The sequence below is a fragment of the Leopardus geoffroyi genome, chromosome D4, assembly GCF_018350155.1.
Source record: "Leopardus geoffroyi isolate Oge1 chromosome D4, O.geoffroyi_Oge1_pat1.0, whole genome shotgun sequence".
Lineage (NCBI taxonomy): Eukaryota > Metazoa > Chordata > Mammalia > Carnivora > Felidae > Leopardus > Leopardus geoffroyi.
In genome coordinates, this window is record NC_059342.1 from 18,398,014 (window position 1) to 18,420,221 (window position 22,208).

General features: G+C 43.5%; 1 protein-coding gene across 9 annotated transcripts in view; it reads right to left on the reverse strand.

Moving 5' to 3' along the window:
- Positions 1-22,208, reverse strand: part of PRUNE2 (prune homolog 2 with BCH domain) — a 273,396-nt gene that overhangs the window by 28,840 nt on the left and 222,348 nt on the right. For all 9 annotated transcript variants that reach the window (XM_045469601.1, XM_045469602.1, XM_045469605.1 and 6 more), the window contains 3 exons: positions 11,008-11,087; positions 9,193-9,396; positions 352-525 (listed from right to left, as the gene is read on the reverse strand). In XM_045469601.1, coding sequence (XP_045325557.1) covers positions 352-525; positions 9,193-9,396; positions 11,008-11,087 — 458 coding nt within the window. The remainder of the gene's footprint in view (positions 1-351; positions 526-9,192; positions 9,397-11,007; positions 11,088-22,208) is intronic.

Sequence of the window (22,208 nt, forward strand, 5' to 3'; positions counted from 1 at the left end):
AAAAAAAAACAAAACCAAAAACCTACAACTGACCCATATGAATTCCAAACAGACATTATTTAAATGGACAGCTGCAGTTTTCAAGAAATTTGCACAGAAGATTACCGCTGTCAGATATGCGGTGTGAAAAGCAGTTTTCACACTGGAAAGCTATTTTTTGCATAGTAGGCTTCCCACTGTTTATGGAGTTGCGTATGAGGTAATGCACTTGGCTCTACACTCCCCTGAATATCGATTGCAGAACAGGGTTTTGAGGATGCCATGCCTCAGAGAACCCTACTTTCATTTTTCTAGTAAAGAACTACGGCTGCCCTCCTCGCCACCTCCCAGAGTCGCAAAGAGCTGGACTACCTCCATGAGAGATGACTCTTCTGTAGGGCTCGATGACCTTCATGTCAATCCGCTGCTCCTGTTCTCCGATCACCACGGTCCTCCACAGCCGGTTGTCCTCCCGCTCCTCCTCCGCCGTATACTCTGGAATGGACTCCGACTCTTGGCCGGAATCTTTGTTAGCTGTGGAACTTTCTGGAAGGGAAGCACAGAGCAGGACTGAGGAGCAAGACTCCACAGGTGAGGCAGTTCCACCACGGGCCATCTCCTGGCAGAGGCAGAGTCAACCTGATGGCACCCTCTGTTTGGCACAGCCCTTATACAGATGAATACCATCCTGACCACATAAAAGATATTCAGTGAGGTCTTATTTATTGACTGAGAGAACGACCAAATCCATGCTAAGGCCAAACTGAGGGTGGGGACAGATGCAGGGCTAGAGATGCCCTGTGTTGGTGGGCTATGGGTGGATAGGCTGCCGCCAACTCATCCTTGAACATACAGGTTGAAGACTTGTACACTGTCCTCATGGGGTGAAAGTCTATTTATCAGGCACAGATCATTTTATTTTCCTTGGGCCACAGATCCTCGTGTATCCTGTGTGTTAGGTGTCTCGATACCACCAGCCTAGACCCTCCCCCCACCCCCCCACTCTAAGACTCTTACAAAGGAGTTGAGCTCCCTTCCCTACTGGGAGTGAAGTTGGGCAGAAATATGGTGTTACCTCCTACGGAGTTTTCAAAATACGCTATGGAAAGATTTCATAGTAAGCAAGAAACAGACAACTCTGTAGACCAGAAATGCTCTGAGACCAAAAACTCATAAGACTCCTATTTGTGGGCACATGAGGCAATACCAAAGCCCGCTGAGCATTCTTCGGGGGAACATTTACTGCACAGTCTCGTGCATCCCCAAACAAGCAACCATGTTAAGTTTTTGAAAGAGCAGCTGTTTTCATTTTTACTTCAACTACGAGTAGAGTTTAACAACGGTTATTCTCTGTATGTTTCAGTAATTTGAAGGAAAAGATTAGTTATAACCTTCACCATAATTCTGTGAGGTACGATCCTTCTTATTTTTTCATTCGTGGGAAAAGACCTTTGATTTACATTGTACTTATATTTATTTTATGGCACTTCGATAGTACGAATATTATTCCTATCTACCACGCATCAGGCAGAGGAGTAGGCATAATGGACCTGCCCACACAAAAGCTGACTTTGAAGTAATTTGCTATCACACTGTATCCTGCATGCGTGACTGTCTCATTCTCTTCATTTTACCACGAGGCTGCGAATTCCTTGGGCCTGGAAATTGTGCGTGAACCACCTTTGTTACTCACTTCCACCAAGCAACTCTACGCTTAGCTTAGAAACCTGCCCAGAGCACCCAGTGAAAACTGAGGCAGCTGGGTAAATAGAGAAAAGCTTGGACAAGTTCCTGAAAATACAGGTAATCTGTAAGGGGACCACAACAAAGCCATCAGGTTCTGGAAGATTCCTCAAGACACACTCAAACGTGTCTAATTATCTGTGACTTAGAATTGCAAAATGAAAGCCAGGTGGGAAGCAGTCCCAGCCTTTTCTGCCAACACCAACAGCGACCAGACAGGCAGGCTCACTCTGGCTTCCTCCGCCTTCCCGCCAGTGCCCCTCGTCTTACCGAGGACGGAAAGCAGCAACCTTTGGTTGCAGCCCAAGTTCCGCATCACTGGTGCAGATCCATCCATCTGCACTGGACTCCCTGTCTGGACTCCTTTCCTGCTCTCCCTTCCTCTTGGCTGAGGGCCCTTGGACGCTCATCTTAGTTTCCTTCCTGGGACTCTGTTCTCCATCTGGCCTCCGTGCCCTCAGAGCTCTGGGCTCTGATGTGGGCTTGTCTTCAATGTTCCTGTACATACATGCTCTGCCCTGCAGCGAGCTCACCTTCCACCAGCCTTTATCCTTGTTTGGGACTCGCTGGCCTGCTCTAGCTTGACCCAGGTGATCAGTGTGGGGTGACTGTTTTGTTTTCTGCATGCTTTGATCGAGGCTACCTCGCTTAAAAAACATTGTACGCCGTATTCTTTTTTCTGGTTGGAAAAATAAGATGCTAACAAAAGTACAAACAGTACAGACAATCGTCCATGAAAACAGCAATAATCACCAGTCCTGCTCTCACTCATTATTGTTTGCTCTGTATTCTTTTTATTATGCACATGCACACGAGCATACCCCCCACCCTATTTATGATTGTTCTATACATTCTACATGTTCTATACATTTTCTTTTATAATGTGCTCGTATCTAATAATATAGCATAGGGGTCTTTTCATCTCAGGGAATATCAAGCCTGCTCATCTTTTTTTTTTTTTTTTTTTTTAATGTTTATTTATTTCTGGGACAGAGAGAGACACAGCATGAGACGGAGAGGGGCAGAGAGAGAGGGAGACCCAGAATCGGAAGTAGGCTCCAGGCTCTGAGCTGTCAGCACAGAGCCCGACGCGGGGCTCGAACTCACAAACCATGAGATCATGACCTGAGCCGAAGTCGGTTGCTCAACCGACTGAGCCACCCAGGTGCCCCGTAGCCTGCTCATCTTTTTAAAAGCCTATTTATTTATTTTTTTAGTAATCTCTATCCCCAATGTGGGGCTCAAATTCGAAACCCCGAGATCAAAAGTCACATGCTCCTCCCACTGAGCCAGCCAGGCACCCCTAAACCCTGCTCATTTAATTTTTTTTTAAAGTTTATTTATTTATTTTGAGAAAGAGAGAGAGAGCGCGGGGCGGGGGGCAAAGAGGGAAAGAGAGAGAATCCCAAGCAGGCTCTGTGCTGACAACGAGGGGCTCAAACTCACAAAGCGTGAGATCATGACCTGAGCCCACACCAAGAGCCAGATGCTTAACTGAATGAGCCACCCAGGTGCCCCAAACACTGCTCATTTTAAAAAGTAGCCCCAGAAGGACGCCTGACTGGTTTAGTCAGTAGAGCCTGTGACTCTTGGTCTCGTGGGTTGTGACAAGTTCAAGCCCCACATTGGGCATGGAGCCTACTTAAAAAACAAAAAAATAATAATAATAAAAATGAAATAAAGAGTAGCCCTAGGGTATTCCATTTTGCCGATGTCTTTTAGTTTGTCAATCCCACAGTGATAGAACTTTAGTTTTATTCTATTTTGTTGTCGTTCTTATAGAGAACTTGCTTCAATAAGTATCTTTGTGCAGTTATCTTACTTCATTTGTGCACGTGTGGCTGTAAGTTAACTTTCTAGCAGGTGAATGCTGGGTCAGACACTGTAAGCTCTTGAAGTTTTTATGGATATTTTTGTCCTTGAGTGTATCACACCAAAATATATGAGGAGTTGTTTTCCTCCAAAAACTCTGGAGGATATTAAAGTTTTTACCCCTTGACAATTGATGGTGAAACCGGTCTGTTGTTTTTATTTGTATTCCTTTAAGTATTAAAGAAGGTAACACTTTTAAGTGTTTATTAGCTATTTATATTTCTCTTACTGACAGGGAGGCACCTGTAAGGTCCTTTGCCTCTTGTGGTCCTTACTGATTTGCTGAAGTTCTTTATGTAGAACTTTGTCACGGTTTGCCATGCGTTTCCTGCTTCGGCTTAGCTTTAATTTTTTTTTTTTAATGTTTATTTATTTTTGAGAGAAAAAGAGAGAGAGTGGGGGAGGGGCAGAGAGAGAGAGAGAATCCCAAGCAGGCTCCACACTGTCAGCACTGAGCCCCATATGGGGCTCGAACTCACGAACCCTGAGATCATGACCTGAACCCAAGTCGGCTGCTTAACTGACTGAGCCACCCAGGCACCCTTGTGCTGAGCTTTTAAATTGATATATTTTTTTTCCAAACAGAAACTTAGTATGTTTATATAGTTGAATCTGTTCACATTCGTCTCTACATTTTTGGTCCTTGTTTCATAGTAAGAACGGGCACTTCTACCTAAAAGTATGTATGTATACAAATACACAAGACTTTTCCTGCACTTGATGTTTTAAAACAAGCATTATTACTCATTTTGGCATAAAAGTGTGGACCCTTTTATGGAATGCTATCTCTGTTGGCCTCAAAGAATGAGAGCTGGCAAGATGCTGGAGTTCCTTTTCCTTCCCCACCTTCTTCTGATTGATATAAATGGGAAAAATACATTATTTAACAGCTGGGTGCACGGTACATTCTCAAAGTGTTCATTTCTAAAAGTCAACAGTATAAGCCAGTAAGAAGCAAAGATGGCTTTATTTACTCCCTTGAGTTAGCAATCTCCTCTAGATCCGAATTCTTCCACTTTACTCTAAATTACCATTCTCCCCCCCACCCAAGCCATCATCTTTTGTTTTCAAAAACCTCAGGACTCACTTAGCTGGCCCCAGGGCCTCCAAATTTAACTTTTGGCCTGATGCCCTCTTCACGAAGAAATGCTTAGAAATTTTCTTTGTCTCCCTTCCTCAGTAACCAGCTTTTCTCCCCGATGACGGTTGAAGTCAATTAGGCCCCAGGGAGGAGTCACCTGGAACATTTTCCTTTGTCTTTTTTTTTTTTTTAATTTTTTTTTTTTAATGTTTATTTATTTTTGGGATGGAGACAGAGCATGAGCAGGGGAGGGCCAGAGAGAGAGAGGGAGACACAGAATCTGAAGCAGGCTCCAGGCTCTGAGCCGTCAGCCCAGAGCCCGACGTGCGGCTCGAACTCACGGACCGTGAGATCATGACCTGAGCCGAAGTCGGGCGCTTCACCGACTGAGCCACCCAGGCGCCCCTTTCCTTTGTCTTTTGAGAGATGACTTGACACACAGGCTCCCGAACGTCTTGTGCTGTACAGACACCATGGGGGACCCACTGTTGGTGAGTAAAGGGGACCCCCTAGAGGTGGGATTAGCTGTGGCCTCCAGCAGGGATGTGTCTCTGGGAACGGGGACCAGCTTTCCACAGTGTGATCAGACACTGATGATGTGCATCACCTTAGCAGACCCTGTTTGAACTTCCTCTCGTTAGAGGAAAGACATCCTGTATAGAGTTGGGAAGCTTTTAAGTAAAGTTCTTTTGCTGACAAAGAGCAGGCAGGAAGTTTGTCTGAAGATAAAACTCAGCATAACGCGAGCGCCGAGAAAATCGTCCTTTCAGACCGCACCATCTGGCACGAGGTGGCTTGTGGGTAAAACAAGATTAACACTTGTTTTAGTCGTGAGTAGTTTAGGTGTGGAGTTAAAACACGGAACTGATTTTACAAGCTGGTCACCTGCAGGCTTTGATTATCTGCGAAAAATGTTGGAGCACCTTATTCAGACCAAAACTGGCTGTTGTTAGGGGTGAGTTTTGGGAAAAGGGAGCTCAGATGAGGTCACTAAAGATGACGTAGGAGCCTAGGAGGAAAATAATACAAAAAGCATGCGAATGTTTCTTACAACATTCTTATCAGAAGTATTCAGGCTAAAATTCTTGATCGTTTTTCCCTTTCTTGTATGAAATGCTTTTGCTGAGACCTGAATTACGGTAAAAAAATAACTACAGTGAGTTTGGAAAGCAGAAATAGTGCATCATATTTCTCACCTTCAGATATTTTTGTTTTAACTCTTTTTTTCATGTTTATTTTTGACAGAGAGAGACAGAGTATGAGGGGGGGGGCGGGGCGCAGAGAGAGGGAGACACAGAATCTGAAACAGGTTCCAGGCTCTGAGCTGTCAGCACAGAGCCCAACGCGGGGCTCGAACCCATGAGCTGTGAGATCATGACCTGAGCGGAAGTCGGATGCTCAACCGACTGAGCCACCCAGGCGCCCCAACCTTAGGATATTTTTTAAGTTTCTAGAATTAATATAACAAAGCATGTTTCTAATAACAAGGCTCAGCTCTCCCTTATTCTGAAAGACTGACCTCCTAACCCCCTCAGCATCTTCGTATGTTTAGTATCTTTGGCACTTGTAAATATCAAAGGAAGTCAAGCTCAATTCTATCAGTCCTTCAAATGATATTTTCCAACCCCTCGGACACAATTATTAAAGAAAATTTTATAGCAGTGGAGGCCAGTTTAATGTTTTTTGACAGTGAGATTCACAAGTGTTTCATAAGCAAAACCACAACGTGGGCAAATAATCTGCCAGAAACGTTTGCTTATCAGCTACAGAATAAAACAGGCAAATGGCAGGAGAGTTCTTCAAGGGCTGGGTAAGGTAAGAGCCCTGGAGTCATGAAAATGGCTGGATACAAAGACATGTAAATAAATGGAAGGGTAGGTTACCAGGCTTGGCTTTGCGTGTGTCAGCCTCATCTAGTGAAAGACCCCCTCTTATTCACTGTCAGTATATTATGGAGAAGCAGCATGGCCCAAAAGTCATGGACAACAGCTCCGGGTTCGAATGCTGGCTCTGACATTTACCAGCTATCTGACCTCAGGTAAGTTGTTAAGCTATCTGTGCCTCCGTGTTCTCATCCTAAAATGGGGCAAACATGATTCCTACCCATACAGCGGACATTAACGGGGCTGAGGGTTAAAATACTTAACATTTATAAATGCTTAATATTTACAAAATACTTAATATTTATAAAGCACCTAGCGCAAATGCCGGCACATGGTAAGCACTACGAAAGGGTTCATTAAGTGAATCCCTCACCAAATATCTTGAAACACTGTTGCCTTCAAAACTCCAATTGTGTTTAGAACGCATACACTTGGGTTCAAAATGCAAGAGACCCAGAAACATGCAGCTTTCAGGCATTTACTTTGTAAGCTGGGACTTTAATGTCGTCCTCTCTCTTACGCAGTCTGTTATCTGTATCTGCAGGTTTATAAAACAAAGCTCTTCAGATGGCTTTCTGTGTTTTCAACGTTTCACGTTCTTGTTTGTTTAAAACAGGGCCCGGATATACATCTTATATTTGAAAATCAAAGTGGGCTTTAAAAGTCAACTTACATTAAAATTCTGTCCTTTGAATTTAAGACCTAAATGTAGGGTTGTGGTTGGTAAACTGGTTCTTTCAACAAAACATTGTCAGCTGAATACAAGGAAACGATGTCAGCAAGTGACAGCTTTAATTACCAGCTTTTTCAGCCACCACCACTTTGCTTGGCACTTTTGCTATTTATAAAAATAAAAGGTTCAGATGTGGTGTGGCACGGAGCTCCACGACAACGGGGAGGTACAGGGGGAGAGAGGGAGGGACCAGCTCACGCCCCAGCTGTCTTCTGTGGGATTTGAGTCAAGGCGTGACTCTTACAACGTGGGCATCTATCAGCAGGAACAGGGCTGGGGCGGCTGGGGGAGGCTGGGGTGGGCAGAGTAGCTGGGGAAGAGTCTCTGACACGGTGGGAAAGAACATGAACTCAAGCCCTTTCACCTTCCATTTGTGTATTTCTAACTTACAGAGTCAAACACCCAGATAACTACAGCAATGCAAGAACACAGTACCAATGCAATACAAAATCGCTATTTACACATCAGGAACTACAGTACAAGTAGTTTGGCCAGTTTTGTTTTGTTTTTTTTTTGTTTTTTTTTTTTTTTAACTTGAGGAAATAAAGCCTTATCCTTTGTGAAGGCAGGGTCTGAATCTGTGCTCGTCATGGTAGGAGCCCCGGGGCCTCAGTGATCATTGATTGAATTACTCAACTAATTTGATGAATTTCCTAACTACGTTCTCTTACAAATGATGCTGCTGGAATTAGCACGGCTGTAGGCATCAGGGCATCATTCCACTGTGCTGTTTCCTTTTTGACGGTAATAGTTTTCATAATGGAGTAGCTGTGCCCAGGATACTCTCACTCTGAATTTCAAATATTATAAACGCCACCCTGTAAAGCAGAAACTGTGGAATGCCATTTTATAAAGCAAGTGCTTTGTGTTTGTACATTTCTTAACAAACCTGATTTTACTGAGCAAGAGAAGGAACGACATGAGACTGATATTCCTATCAGGAATGTCAGTGTTTGAGCCACCAACTTTTACTTTTCTTCCTTTTTATTCTTCTCCTATCACCCCCAGGTCATCCCTCCCTCCTTCCTGCTTTACTGGACGTATAGCAACAAACCTAATAAAGTCCCTGCCTTTGCAAGGCAGACTATGCAACCCGATAGTTAAATGATGGGTTTTAATTACTGACACAGGGAAAATAAAATAAGCAGAGGGGTTGGGGCGCCTGGGTGGCTCAGTCGATGAAGCATCCGACTTCGGCTTAGGTCATGATCTCACTGTCCGGGGGTTCGAGCCCCGCATCGGGCTCTGTGCTGACAGCTCAGAGCCTGGAGCCTGCTTCGGATTCTGTGTCTGCCTTTCTCTCTGCCCCTCCCCTGCTCAAGCTCTCTTTCTCTCTCTCAAAATAAATAAACATTAAACAAAATTTTTTTTAAATAAGTAGAGGGATAGAAAGTGACTGGGTGTGGGGGTGGGTGGGTGGGTGTGGGAGGCGCCTTTGATTATAGAGGTCAAGGAAGGTCTCTGATGGCAACTGATGAAGATCTGAATAAAGAGAAGAAGCCAGCTATGGAAGGGACTTCAAGGAAGAACATTCCAGATAGTGGGCGCTTGTACAAAGAAACAAGTAAGCTCTAATTTCTCTGCTTCTGCAAACCCAGCCCTAATTTTCTTATAACACAGCATGTAATAGCGTTCTCACAACCCCAGTGCCTAGCACAAGGCCTGCCGAGAACAAGCATTTAACAAAGGAGCGATGGCTATGTACAACCTCTGTGAACCATCCTGTGGTATCACGCTCTAAACTGTCGATGACAGCCGCCTATGACCTGAGATGCAAAGAGAATATTCTAGAAATCACAGAAAGGAGCCACCAGCAACCAAATGGGACATCTGTTCCTCGTGCCACTTAAATAATCTTTCATTTCTCACGTAACTTTGGCCTTGACAACTTGGCAACTTACCGTGCCCAGTGTACTCAAAAGAATCTGCTTCATCAGGGGTATCAAGTTCATCCACATTGATATCGATTTCATCTGGGCTGTCCAGGTTATCATCAGAGAGAATAGACCCTTCACTTTGTTGGTCCAGAGAAAGATTGATATTTGGGGCAGTGAGTTTGATCCTGCGAGGAGGAGTGTCGTTAAGATCCAGAGAATTGGGAGGTTCTAAAGAGGAAAAAAAATAGCAACATCAAGTACTAGATTGTATACACGGCTGCCAACAGTGGGTGTGGGCCCCAGTGAAAAACATTTTTAAGGCCCTTAAGCAAAGGCACACCTGCTAAAAATCCTTATATGCCATTTGGATCCCTTTCTTGACCAGTGGGCCTCAGGACTGGGCTTATCCCAGCCACATCAGCCCTGGCCACATAAACATAAAAAGTGGGAGCCAGTTTTCAGAACTACCCTGTTCAGGTGGAAGAACCTGACACTGATGTAACGTTGAACTGAATTTTTATGATGCATAAGAAAAACAGCTAAGCTTACATAGATCTCATAATGGTTCGTGTAGACATCACTCCTATGGAATGAAGGCTATGAACTTTACTTATTCATCTATTATGTTCATAGTTACTCCTCAAATACTTCTCTTCAGTTCCTGATAACACTGGGTATGATCTGTAGTCAGCTTGGTATACCTCTCAATTCTAGAATTCTAACTCGGCTCTTGCCCTAAGGGAGGTGACACTGTTTCTTTTTCATTAAATTTTTTCCTCTGTATAGACCATCACCCAAACTGTGTTCCATGTAATATTTTTATGTATTATACTTGAAGAAGGCTTCTGTTGGCCGATAAGTTTGAAAAACACTGGGTTTCTGTATTATAGGAATTCTCCGAGCAGTGTTGTCCAAAAGAATCTTTTGTGATGAGGGGTTCCGTGTAGCTATTGAGCACCTGAAATGAATCCAGTGCAACTGAAGAACTGAACTTTCCACATTTATCTTAAGTTTTCATTAATTTAAATAGCCACATGTAGCTAACCGCTACCATATAGGACAACCATAGCCTTAATGCCTGTGTTATTCGAAGTGCATTGTGAACCTTCAAGAGCAGTGTAGACATACGGTGGCTATGAGGCTTATTTGACCATAGACCGAACATTTAAAAATAATTATGTCACATGACTAGTATCTTGAAAAATGCCCTATTAAATACTTGGACAGAAGAAAAAAATGACTTGCTTTTCTCTTGTTCCATTCTAGGCTTGGCCGATAACATCAGGGCTCAGGATCTTGGTACGATCCTGGAGCTGGTGCGGTGCAAAGGGTGACCTCAGTACGAAGCGTGAGTAGGAGGCAACTGGAAATTTAAAATTCTCTTTGGATATGCCGTGAGCTATACACCTGTGGTGTGGAAGGGCTTTGTTTGTCTGTTTCAGCACTCAGGATACCGAGCTTTCTTGACATCACATTTTTAATTGTACACATTCTGACAGTCAAGTACAAATATGGTGAGCCTAGGTGCGAGCTAGGATTTGGTATGATGATATAGGGTAGCTCCTTATCCCAGGAACTGAAAACACTGGCAGCTCCAGCTGTGGCCCAGGAGGGAAAAGGCGGCCCCCACGAGGCAGCATCGGTATTCACATCAACCCTGAAATTAACCAAATCGAGCCTACCACCCTCCTCACACATTTTTTTTTTTTTTTCTCTCTCTCCCTTCACTTTTATCACGGAAATCACAAGTTGGATGCCTAGGGAATGGTTCTCTCACTGAATACGACAGTGTTGGGATACAGAACACCCCCGAAGGAAATGAAGAAATGCTCCTCTCACCAGGCCTCATGTCTGCAGCACTGGGACTCAGCATTCCGTCCTCCAGGGGGACGTCCATGCCTACATCGTCTGACAGCAGTCTGAAAAAGAGCAAAGCAGAGCGTGTAAACAATCGTATGGGATTTATCTTTCCCTGAAAGGACAGCCCAGAGATCCCAGGATAACATTTTCACCTCCCTTGGAATAACCTCAGTATGTGTGCCAGGGCTAGTGCAAGTGGCCCCATTGAGAATTAAGACTTTCTGCGACTAAGACCCACGGAGGACTAAGACCCACGGAGACCAGTTTTATTCTGTGCACACAGTAAGCCATTTCTCCTACCAACTCGTGTAAGTAAGCACACACCACAGGAGGAAAAAAAAAAAAAAATCAGAAACAGGAAAAGCAAATAACTAATAAAATATACTCCAGGTGGGCATTTCATACGTTCTCAACAACAGAGGCAACATCCGTGCTTTGGAGTCAAGACAGGCCCGACTTCGTACAGATCTCTTCCTGTGTGTAAATCTGAGCATATTAAATTGCTGTTGGGCAGAGAAAGCATACTCCGCTGCTCTCTCTTTATCAGGACATTAGGGATATACCCCCTACGTCGCTGAGTTGCTGAAAAGTTAAGCAATCAATGCGAAGTGCCTAACGTTCCCGCGAAGGTACCAACTGATGTTATTTTCTATCCTTCTTTGAATATTTAAAGATTCATCGTGAATTACATGTTGGTGAAGACAGTTCTGGTAATGAGCTATTATCTCTTCTCTCTAAACGGTATGGAGGCCAGGACTGCTTATATGTAAGCCCAGGGTAGGAGAATAGGAAAATACTGGAGAAAATTGTGACAAATGCATATGCTCTCATAGGACTACTGTTCACAGTGAATCTCCTTTGACTTATTTTTACCTCCTGTCCCTTGTTCAGTATATCCCCATTGGTCGCGATAATATGTTTTTCTTCTTATTTTTTAAAAATTTTTTTATGTTTATTTGTTTTTGAAAAAAAGAGACACACTGTGAGTGGGGGAGGAACGGAGAGAGAGTGAGACACAGAATCTGAAGCAGGCTCCAGGCTCGGAGCTGTCAGCACAGAGCCCAACGCAGGACTCGAACTCACGAGCTGTGAGATCATGACCTGGGCCAAAGTCAGACGCTCAACCGACTGAGCCACCCAGGCGCCCCAATACGCCGTTCTTCTTGATGCCTTCCATGTAACTTCACTCATCTGGGGTTAGTCCTTGTGATGTAGGCACTAATCTAAATTTAAGCACGATAAACCTTTGTGCTAGCATTCTAAATTTAATCCCTCCCTCTCTGTTACTGACACTTTTCTCCACTTGAATCTGTGTCTACTAAATTTGGAATCTGCTTACCTGGATGATTAATTTCTCCAGGACCCAAGTCAAACTTCTTCTTGCCAGTAAAGCACCATGATAAAAACAAAATTCTACGTCTCTAATGATTACTGTATTTGCTTCATTTATTCAAAAGTATGTAGTGAATATCGACTATGTGCTGAGGATATAGAGGAACAGAACAGATGAGCCTCATTCCTGCGGAGATGGGACGATGGGGTTAAAATAGTGACTATCACCAATAATTCAGTGCTGCTCTCTGAGACAAGATATAGAGGAACAGAACAGATGAGCCTCATTCCTGCGGAGATGGGACGATGGGGTTAAAATAGTGACTATCACCAATAATTCAGTGCTGCTCTCTGAGACAAGTGAATGTCCATGCGTTTACCCATCAACCCCAAAAAGAATTCAAAGACACAATGTCGGGGAGTTTCTATCTCCATACGCTTGCTGAGGCTTCTATCCTGTGTCTTCTCCAAAACGAATTCCTGCACCCTGGCAGAAAGACAGTGAGCAAGAGGTTGGTGTGGGAGTCAAAGGCAATAATATATTGGCAGGAACAAGGAAAATAGTGTCAAAGAAAGACACCGCAAACCAATTGTCCAGTAATAGAGGTGGGGGTGGTGAGCAAAGAGAAGGCCTGTGCTAGACCCCAGGTTTGAAAGTCCTGGGACCCAGCGGGATGGTTTTCCATGATGGTGGAGCTTTTCAGATTTCCTTACCACGATCCCCTGTTATGTGAAGTAATCTGTATGTGTTCTCCTTGACATGCATCCTCTAGTATCTGTAAATTGCTATTTAAGAGCAAATGGATTCCAATCTTAGTTCTATCACTCACTGTGTGTCATATGACAAATTATCTAATCTTTCTGTTCCTCTATTTCGACACCAATAAAAGAGGGAGAAGGCACGATGCCAAAAAAGTAACCCGAAAAGGGAAAAAAACGTGACCCGTTATTATTGTTGTTCTTTCTATCATCTATTATGACTGCCTTCTCTATTGGCCTGGAAGCTTCATGGGACAGGAACCACGTCTGTCTCTACTGTTATGTCTCCAGCACTTGGTAGAAGTCAATACCCGAAAAATATGCGTTGAATTACTGAGCTTGAAATTACCTAAATGCACATGTACGTTATTTCCTCTGGTCTTCAATGAGTCAACCTTAAAAAAAAAAAGACATCATAGCTGTACCTATTTCATGGAGTGCACAAAGGTGCACATAAGGGTGCTTGGCCTTAGCTCAAAAATAAATATGAGGGCTTTAAAATAGGTAGATCGTATCAGTCTCAAATTTTTGTAGGTTTTATTTGCGGCAACATGGACGAGCACGGAGGGTATCGTGCTAAGTGAAATCAGCCAGAGAAAGACAAATACCATATGATCTCAGTTATCTTAAAAATCAGCCCACCAACCAACCAACCAACCAAACAAACAAAACCAACAAAAAACACAAACAGACCCACAAATACACAGAACACACTGGTGATTGCCAGAGGGGAGGGAATGGGGGATGGGCAAAACGCGTGAAGGGGAGTGGGAGACACAGGCTTCTGGTTATGGAAAGAGTAAGTCACGGGGATGAAAGGTACAGCACAGGGAATATAACGGTGTTGTAACAGTGACCGATGGCAGCTACACTTGTGAGCACAGCACAACATACACAGGTGTCAAATCACTAAGCTGTGCACCTGAAATGAATGGAACACTGTGTGTCAACTATGCTTCAATATAAATAAAATAGTTTTGTAGGTTTTCTTAATGTTCGTAAGTTATGGGAAACATCCAGGGAATAACTTTAAGAGTCCCAGATCTGAGGGTATAGTTCTGGATTTTAATTCTACATTAGTATTGACAAACTGATTAGCCCTGAGAAAATTGTCCAACCACCTTTGTGATTTTAAATCGAGATTATAATAAATACCTAATATCCCAGGGACTATGGAGAATAAATATAATACACATGTGAGTACTCTGTAAATTAGCATTGACTAAGTTTAACGTATTACATTCCCTCATTTTAGACATAATATTTGTGATTCAATTGAAGTATGTGCCATTGTTGGACAAAATACAATTAAGGTTGGGTATTAACCCAGGCGAGAGCAAATTTCAGTATGACATAAATCTCCATAGACTCCATTAGTGCTCTGAACTCACTGACGTTAGTGAATAGAGCCTTTGTCTCTCGATACTTTTTGGCAACACAGAGCAGGGATCCTGTTAAGAAGGTGCTAGAAAGCCAGCAGTAGCATGCAGAGGGGGAAGGGAAAACTGAAGGTTGTAGTTAGGGGTGATCAGAAAAGAGGGACTCTCAGACGATGGCTATTACAGAAGGCCATAGGGTCATTTTAGGAAACCATGGGGACAGAGAAGGAAAGTTGAACCAAAATAGCCTGGAGGCAAAAACCTGAAAGAAACGCTAGTTGTGTTCATTGTAAATACTTCAACCACATACATGCCTTGGATCTGTAAATATTTATAGAAATGACGTGGCCAACCAGAGTAGCTGGCAGTTGAGCAAGACAGACTTAAGATCAATAGTGGATGCCTCTCGGGATCTATTAGGTAACAAATCTGTTCAGCGTGAAGGTAAATATTTTTCCTTATCCATCCATAGCCATACTCAATTTGGGGTATTCTGTCTACAGAATGGAGTTACCAAAGAGGCTGAAGGAATTGTAAAATACAAGTGGGACTCTACTAGGGCTGACCTCTCAAACAGATGCTCAGCTCCACGTCTCCATCTAGAGGATGGACCCAAGACTGTTTGTTTGCTGGATGGTTTTCTACTCGTTACTGCTCTCCACCAAATATTTCTGGCTCTTGGCCTTCTGGGCACATGGTAAAATTGGACTTTCCTGCTCTCCTTTGAAATTAGGGTGGTCAGGTGATTTGCTCCGACAAAGGGAATGAGACCAGAAGTGGTAGGTGTCACTTCTGGGCAGAAGAAGTAGGTAGGAGCCAGTGCGTAGGTATCATGGGCTGCTTCCCTTCTTGGTGGTTGAGCTGGGACTCTGTCAGGTTGTGGCCAAGTGGCTATGAGGAGCAGAGGCCCCTACTAAAGCTCACGGACTATGTAAAGAAGAAAGGAATTTTTGTTGTGGTTTGCCCGAAGATGTTGAGTTTCTTTGTTACCACATCCTAATCCAGCCCATTCTGACTAGTACAGCTGGCCTTTATTATTTGTTTTGAAGGGAGTATCTGACTCTCACTCTGCCCTAATTTGGGAAGTCCATTTCCCACATTCTCAACCTAGGCTCATGTGGATGATACACATCTTGTTTGGGTTACTCACACACAAAAGAATATTTTTAATGCTCAGAAGGGCATCAAATGCTTTCAACTATGTTTTAAACGAGTATTTCTATATCATCTTGATGGTTTTTCCATCTAGCGCCTGTTAATTTGCTTAATGCTTTTCTTTAAATTGACTTATGTTAGTTAAGTACTTTTATTTTGAAAGGAAGGTTTGTATCAGGTATATATGGAAACTTAGTGGCACTTGCCTAAAATTGTCACATAAGTGAAATATAATAAAAATAAAATGATGCTATTAAATTCAAGGTAGAAACCCCCAGGCTTTCACTCAAGACTTTCACTCTGATAAAAAAAAAAAAAAATACTAGTGTCTGGAAAAGTATACTGCCCTGTATCATTATAAATACAAAGAAATGCTGTATAAGATAAAGCAGCAAAAAGTAATTAATACATTTCCAAACTTGAAAGAAACCAAGGGAAATCCCCAGGTGACAGAAACAGAGTTACTCCAGAAAGCTGATGGGAAAGTAGCCCACAGGATTTTGGATTGGACACAGGCTTTAGGGCTCCCCAGGAGAAGTGACCTCCAGGTGCTGGAAGAAAGGCCTAGATCAGAACTTCTAAAGGAAGCAGTGGACCTTAAAGAACGGCCCCTTTACTGAAAAGGGGATGAGAGGAAACTCTTGTCTCTGGCCTTGGAAAGCAAGTCTGCCTGGAATCTTGGATGGAAAACGAGAAGCAATCTGTAAGAATTAGGCATGCACTTGTATGCCGAGCATGTTTCAATTTATATTACCCGAATGATGTAGGTAACCCGAGTCAAGAGATTAAAATTAAATCTCATCTCTCTGAAAGATGAGCTCACACCAAAAAAAACCCCAAAACCAAAAAACTCAAACTACAAACTACACAAGGGAAAAAAACACTATGAGGGATTGCCATCAGATGCAGTAGACAGAGGAACTGGCAATAAAAGTCCCCCTGCGGAAAAGGAACAATATGAAAGAGATTGTAGCGATTAAGGAATAATTTTTCAACCTTTCTTGTATGAAAGCACTGAGATCTGAGGCTGTCGGGCTTAACTGGTAGTGTCACTTACCCTGACTAGCCAGGCTGCTTCAAAAAGGAACATCTAAAAATAATAATGCAGAAAAGGGGCGCCTGGGTAGCTCAGTCAGTTAAGCGTCCAACTTCAGCTTGGGTCATGATCTCACGGTCTGCGGGTTCGAGCCCCATGTCGGGCTCTGTGCTGACAGCTCGGAGCCTGGAGCCTGCTTCCGATTCTGTGTCTCCCTCTCTCTCTGTCCCTCCCCATCTTGTGCTTTCTGTCTCTCAAAAATAAACATTAAAAAATATATAATGAGGCAGAAGGGTTGACAATAAAGTGACATAAAAACTGTCAGAAAAATATTAACCACAGGAAAGCAAGCATCACAATATTGATATCAAACAAGATACATTTTAGGCAGAAAAGCATTATTAAACTTTACGAAAGTTATTATTTCACAGTAAAAGAAATAACTCTTCAGAAGATATAATAATCCAGAACCTATATGCTTTCAACAACAGCCCCAAAATAAAACAAATATTGAACGTAAGTTATAAGAAAAATTAATTTTGTGTGGGAATATTTCAATAGACTTCTCAAGAATTTATAAATCAATCTGAAAAAAAGGCATAAAGATATAGATTTGAATATAATAATATAGCTTGATCTAATAGATCTGTACCCAACAAAAGTACACAATTTTTTTTTCAAACTTACAAAAACTGACTATACAGAATGTCTCACAAAATACCAGAAGTCAATATCACATGTGCCATAATCTCTGACTTCAGGGACATACATCTAGAAATCAATCATGAAAAGACAATTTGGAAACCGAAAAACCCATTTGTAAATAACCGACAACAAAGCTCCATGAAACAAAAGTTGTGAAGGCAGCTAAGGAAACTCCTAGAAGATAACAAATAGTTTTGAATTCGGATATTAGAAAATCAAACGGACTGAATTCCCGGAGTTCAGCTCAACCCAGGAAGCCAAAAAAGAACCGCGCTCTTATGTGATTCGATGCTATTTGTATTAAATCTGTGTACCACCTCTCACGATCATGAATACCAACTCAGGGGGACAGTGACATAAGTGATTCTCCAGTTTGAGAGTGGATTCCACGTGCATTGGTTGATTTTGTATTCCTGGGACTTCATAAAGCAGCTAGTATGCAGTCGCATGGCACTAGGCAGTCATCTAGTGAATGACCGCAAACACAAAACTTTTGGACACAGTGAAATGCACTTCTTAGACCAGGTACAGCGGTAAGCCCATTCTACATTTTACATCCTTCCAGCATGACTGAATCTGGAAGAATTTAACTGTTGTTGTAGGATTAGCCTTGCCTGAGATCAGGTTCTTTTTAATAGGAAAGGAGCAGGGAATCAAGATTTGTCACACACACACACACACACACACACATCTAGCATTTCTAGATGGTAATGTTTCCTGATGGGCATAGACACCCAGAAGTACGCAGCAACCCTTTTGGAGTATAATCATTCTTGTGAGATTGGCCACTAAAAAATATAGCTCCATAGAGGTAGGGCAGCAGGTTAAGACCTTAATTGTTCTTTAGAAAAATATCATATGGTTATATTTGGCTATATTTGGGAAAATGATTACATAAAGAGAAAGTTCCTTTATGTCAGAGTTTCTAAAAAAGTTCTCCTGGCTTCCTTCTGGTCAAGTAAGATATACCGGACTGTTCAAGGGGCTTCCTCTAGAAACGGCGAGACAGGGAAAAAAGGAAAACCAAACAAAACTTTTCATGAGGTGCTTGCCTTCCTTTGTTAAGTAGGTAAATTAGCCGTTTAAAGCCCACAGGTTGGAGGACTGCCGTTTCAGGATTCTTGTCTGATAAAGTAGGCTGCACAATTTAAGGTAAGAATGGGTGCCATGTTGTGAACCCCAGGGCACTTACCAAATTACTCAAGTGGGAGGCAAGCCAGAGAGGCTGCCCTGGGTTTCACACTCCGCTTAATCACGCTGATCCCAAGGAAAGGAAGGGAGCTTAGGTCCCACAACAGGAAACTGGGTTTCAGCCCATAAAATGAGGCTCTTGGCAACAATTAGCTGCTCAGCTGAGCTTCCTTACCCTAGAACAGATAAGCGCTGTGGCCCCTAGGGGCCAGCCAGCGGAGGCAGGTAAGAAAGGGGTGATGACAGGGAAAGAGGATGACAAAGTGAAAGACACAAACATTGGGCCCTCGCCCAGATACCAACTTCTCTAGAGATTTTGCAGAAACCCACAAGCCGTGCCATCTTTTCTCGGGTCCTCAGAGGAGAGGAACACAATGCAGTCTCCTTACCCAGGGTCAGATTCTAAAAGTCTGCAGGTGGCAAAGGTGACTTGTGGTCCAAATGGCCCTTGGATAAGGTTCTTGAGCTGTTCCCTGAATTATAACGTATGTGGTTGAAATCCTCTGTGTATAAAATCCTTTACAATAAATCTTAGGAACACTAAAGTTGAGGAACACCGAGCAGGAAAAGAAGACCATCCTATCGCTTCCCACCATTTGCTTTTAACGATAATTAAATCCTTTGCAACCATTTGCATTTAGTAACAACGAAACCATTGGCCGGGAATGGAGATGCATGGAGAATTCCACCTCCTGCCTGGGAAGCTTATGCCCTTGTCTCTTCGTGTGTTTTCAAAGACCTTAATACAGATCAGTCATTTGTGTGTTGTTGAGACGATGAAATTAAGCGGCATCATCTCACCCTGAGGACGGGAATGTAGTTGTTCATGAAGGGACTCTCTGTCCACAGCCTGAATGACTCCCAGGCGTCTCCAACTCCACAGGCACAAAACGGTATCCAGCATCTTCCTCCCCACAGATCAGCCACATCCGATAGTCTCCGGGGTGGTTTTAAAAAACGTCCACAAATTCTCTGACGCTCCTTGCAAGAGTGGAAGCCTAATTCCCCTTCCCTTAAGTTTGGATCGAGTTTAGTGACTCGCTTCTAAAGAACAGAATGAAGCAGGAGGGACAGCGTGTGGTGTCTGAGAGTAGGTCCTAAAAAGCAGCGCGGCTTCCTCTCTGCTCTTTCTCGGGTCATTCACTGGGAGAGGTCTGCTGCTGTGTTGTAAGGACACTCAAGCTGCCCTAGGGAGATATCCATTGGTGAGGAACTGAGGCTTCTAGTTCAAATCCAGGAAGGAACGGAGGTCACCTGCCAATAGCCAGGTGAGTGACCCACTTGGAAAAAGTTCCTCCAGCCCCCATTGAGCCTTCGAATGACCATAGCCCCAGCTGATGCCTTGGCAGCAACTTCCGGAATCCGAACCACCTAGTTGATCACACTCTTGAATTTCTGACACACAGACACCGTGAAAGAATAATATCTGTTGTGTGATATTTGTGATATATTTGTTATTGATATGTATATAATATATATAATGTTATTGATATTTATAATGTACTTGTATTTGTTGTGTTGCTAAATGTTATTGATATTTATAATGTACTTGTATTTGTTGTGTTGCTAAATGTTATTGATATTTATAATGTACTTGTATTTGTCGTGTCGCTAAATGTTGAGATACTTTACCATCCAGTAAAAGCAAGCTGCCACATCCCACGTCCCAGTGAATGTCTCTAGCTAGTACCTGAGCACGCAAACCTCCAAACCAACACTCGTTCTTACTTCCCCTTCTTTTCTAACCATTTCTTCCCAATCCAGGTGACCATCCAGTCCCTTGGCTTCGCCTCACCTCTCCTGTCCATTCTCACTGCTAATGCCACTTATGCCAATGGGTAAACGCTCAAGTCCATTGCTTCCTTGCAGAAACCCGTTTCCCCTTTTCTTTCTGATGTTCCTCCCCACGCCCTCCAGATCACTAAGTGAGTATCTGTCTCAATCTAACCTTCTTGTTTAAATCCTTTCAGTCTTCCCCACTGCCTGAAGGGAAAGGTCTCGAGGCCTTCCTGGTCTGTCCCCCTGCCCCATGCCAAATCAGAGCCTCCTTTCTTATTGCCCACTCCCTACTTGGTCCTGCTAATCTTGCTCGTCTTCTGTTACTCCCCTTGGACATCTCAGGTACTGATCTCACCCCCAATGCACACAGATGGGTCAGGGGCCATAGTTTCCTGTGCTCACTTCACATTGGATAGTTTTCATACTTTTTACAATCACCTATTCATAACTTGTCTACTCCCCCAGCCCACCATGCCTCCCCACTCCTATCCCTCCCTCCACATAGGCAAAAGACTTCATGTGGTGCTTAGCACAGAGCCTAGCACGTAGGGGCGAAGGAGAAACAACTATTGAATAAGCACCTTTAGATGTGAAGGCTCCCTGCTTTTCTGGTGAAATGTTCCTCCCAATATCTCACCACGTATCAGAACTTGGTCATCAAAATTCTCTACCGACAAATTACTTTTGTTAACAAGTTAAGTTTCTTTAAAACATAATTTAGAAAAGTGAGTTGAGTCTTACAGAAATGATATTATAAAGAAGCAATTGCTCTAAACATAATTAGGTAAAATTCACCTGGTAGCATTTACTGAGCCCTCTACCTCAACAATAAAAGCTCCTGGATTGAGCATCCAACTCTTGATTTGGCTCAGGTCATGATCCCAGGGTTGTGGGATCGAGGCCTCCATTAGGTTCTGCTGAGCAAGGAGCCTGCTTGGGATTTTCTTCCTCTTTCTCCCTCTCTCTCCCTGCCTCTCTCTCTCTCTCTCTCTCTCTCTCTCTCTCTCCCTCCCTCTCCCCCTCTGCCCCTCTCCTCACTCACATGCTCCCTTTCTCTCTCTAAAATTAAAAAAAATTTAAAAAAAAAACTTAAAAGCTCCTTCCTGATATTAGGAGCATGTGAGTGTGGGCGTGGCTAAGCAAGGGAGAGGTTCTCACGAAGGGTGGGGAGGAGATATGGACAACTGTTGGTCTTTAGAAGTGAAGCCGGTCTTCAGTTGCTGGAGATGACGGCTTCTGCGGATGACCAAGTGACGGCATTTGGCCCAGGCTCCTACAATCCTGCCCACCCCCCCCACCTCACCAGCTCAACACTACCTGGAATTTATCCTTTGTGGAGACCTCTCTGCCCTCCCCTTGCCTTAGGAGATACGCTCACGAGGGTTCTTCTCCCCCACAGCACAATGCAATGGCTTCCCTGACTTAATTTTACTTCCTTTCCCTCAGACGTTCAAGAGGGTACACACTCAGGGGCGCCTGGGTGGCTCAGTCGGTTGAGCGTCCGACTTCGGCTCAGGTCATGGTCTCACAGTCTGTGAGCTCGAGCCCCGCGTCGGGCTCTGTGCTGACAGCTCGGAGCCTGGAGCCTGCTTCTGGATTCTGTGCCTCCCTCTCTCTCTCTGCCCCTCCCCTGCTCATGCTCTCTCTCTCTCTCTCTGTCTCAAAAAAACAAAAAAATAAAAAAACCATTAAAAAAAAAAAAAGAGGGGACACACTCAGACGCCAGAAATATGAACAGGAGCCTCCATAGATACTCTTCCAACTGCTGCTCAAGCAATTATATTTGCTAACCCGCAGGGTGTGGTAGAGACGTTGAGTCTGACCTCTCTAGAGCTGGGCTCAGC